The sequence below is a fragment of the Acanthisitta chloris genome, unplaced genomic scaffold (genome assembly GCF_000695815.1).
Source record: "Acanthisitta chloris isolate BGI_N310 unplaced genomic scaffold, ASM69581v1 scaffold20459, whole genome shotgun sequence".
NCBI lineage: Eukaryota > Metazoa > Chordata > Aves > Passeriformes > Acanthisittidae > Acanthisitta > Acanthisitta chloris.
The window spans coordinates 1-402 of NW_008690091.1; the positions used below are offsets into that span (position 1 = coordinate 1).

The following is a 402-nucleotide window of genomic DNA, read 5'->3' on the forward strand; positions in this document are numbered from 1 at the left end:
CGATTCTCGCTGTGAATCCCATCGATGCGCCCATCGGGCAAGACTTGGATGTGGAAACCGATGCCCACATTGCAGTAGAGACGCCGCAATCGTTTGATGCCCAGGAGGTAGTCGCCGTCGCGGGTGGCATCGCGGCGCTCAGCCGGGAGACGAGCGACGGAACGGGCAAAAAGAGCAGCATCCCAGCGGCGTTGTCGGGGTCCGAGGGGGAGACGAGTCGAGGGAGACCGACCACGGATCACCCCTGGCCACAACAGCCCCAGGAGCAGCGCTGGGAGCAGCGCCGAGGGGAGAGACATCCCGGTTTAGAAGTGGGTAGCCACTGGTTAGTGGCAGGGGGCCCCGAAAAAATGCTCGCCCCCCGGTTCCCCTTTTTACTCAGGGTAAAAAAGGGGAAAAAAA

General features: G+C 61.7%; 1 protein-coding gene across 1 annotated transcript; it reads right to left on the minus strand.

Moving 5' to 3' along the window:
* Positions 1–4: 4 nt before the first annotated feature.
* Positions 5–299, minus strand: LOC103808881 (fibroblast growth factor 4-like; the record flags this gene model as incomplete). The annotated part of the gene is made up of 1 exon (XM_009081688.1): positions 5–299. A coding segment is annotated over exon 1 (295 nt), but the record flags the coding sequence as incomplete, so codon positions are not given.
* Between the last annotated feature and the right edge of the window lie 103 nt (positions 300–402).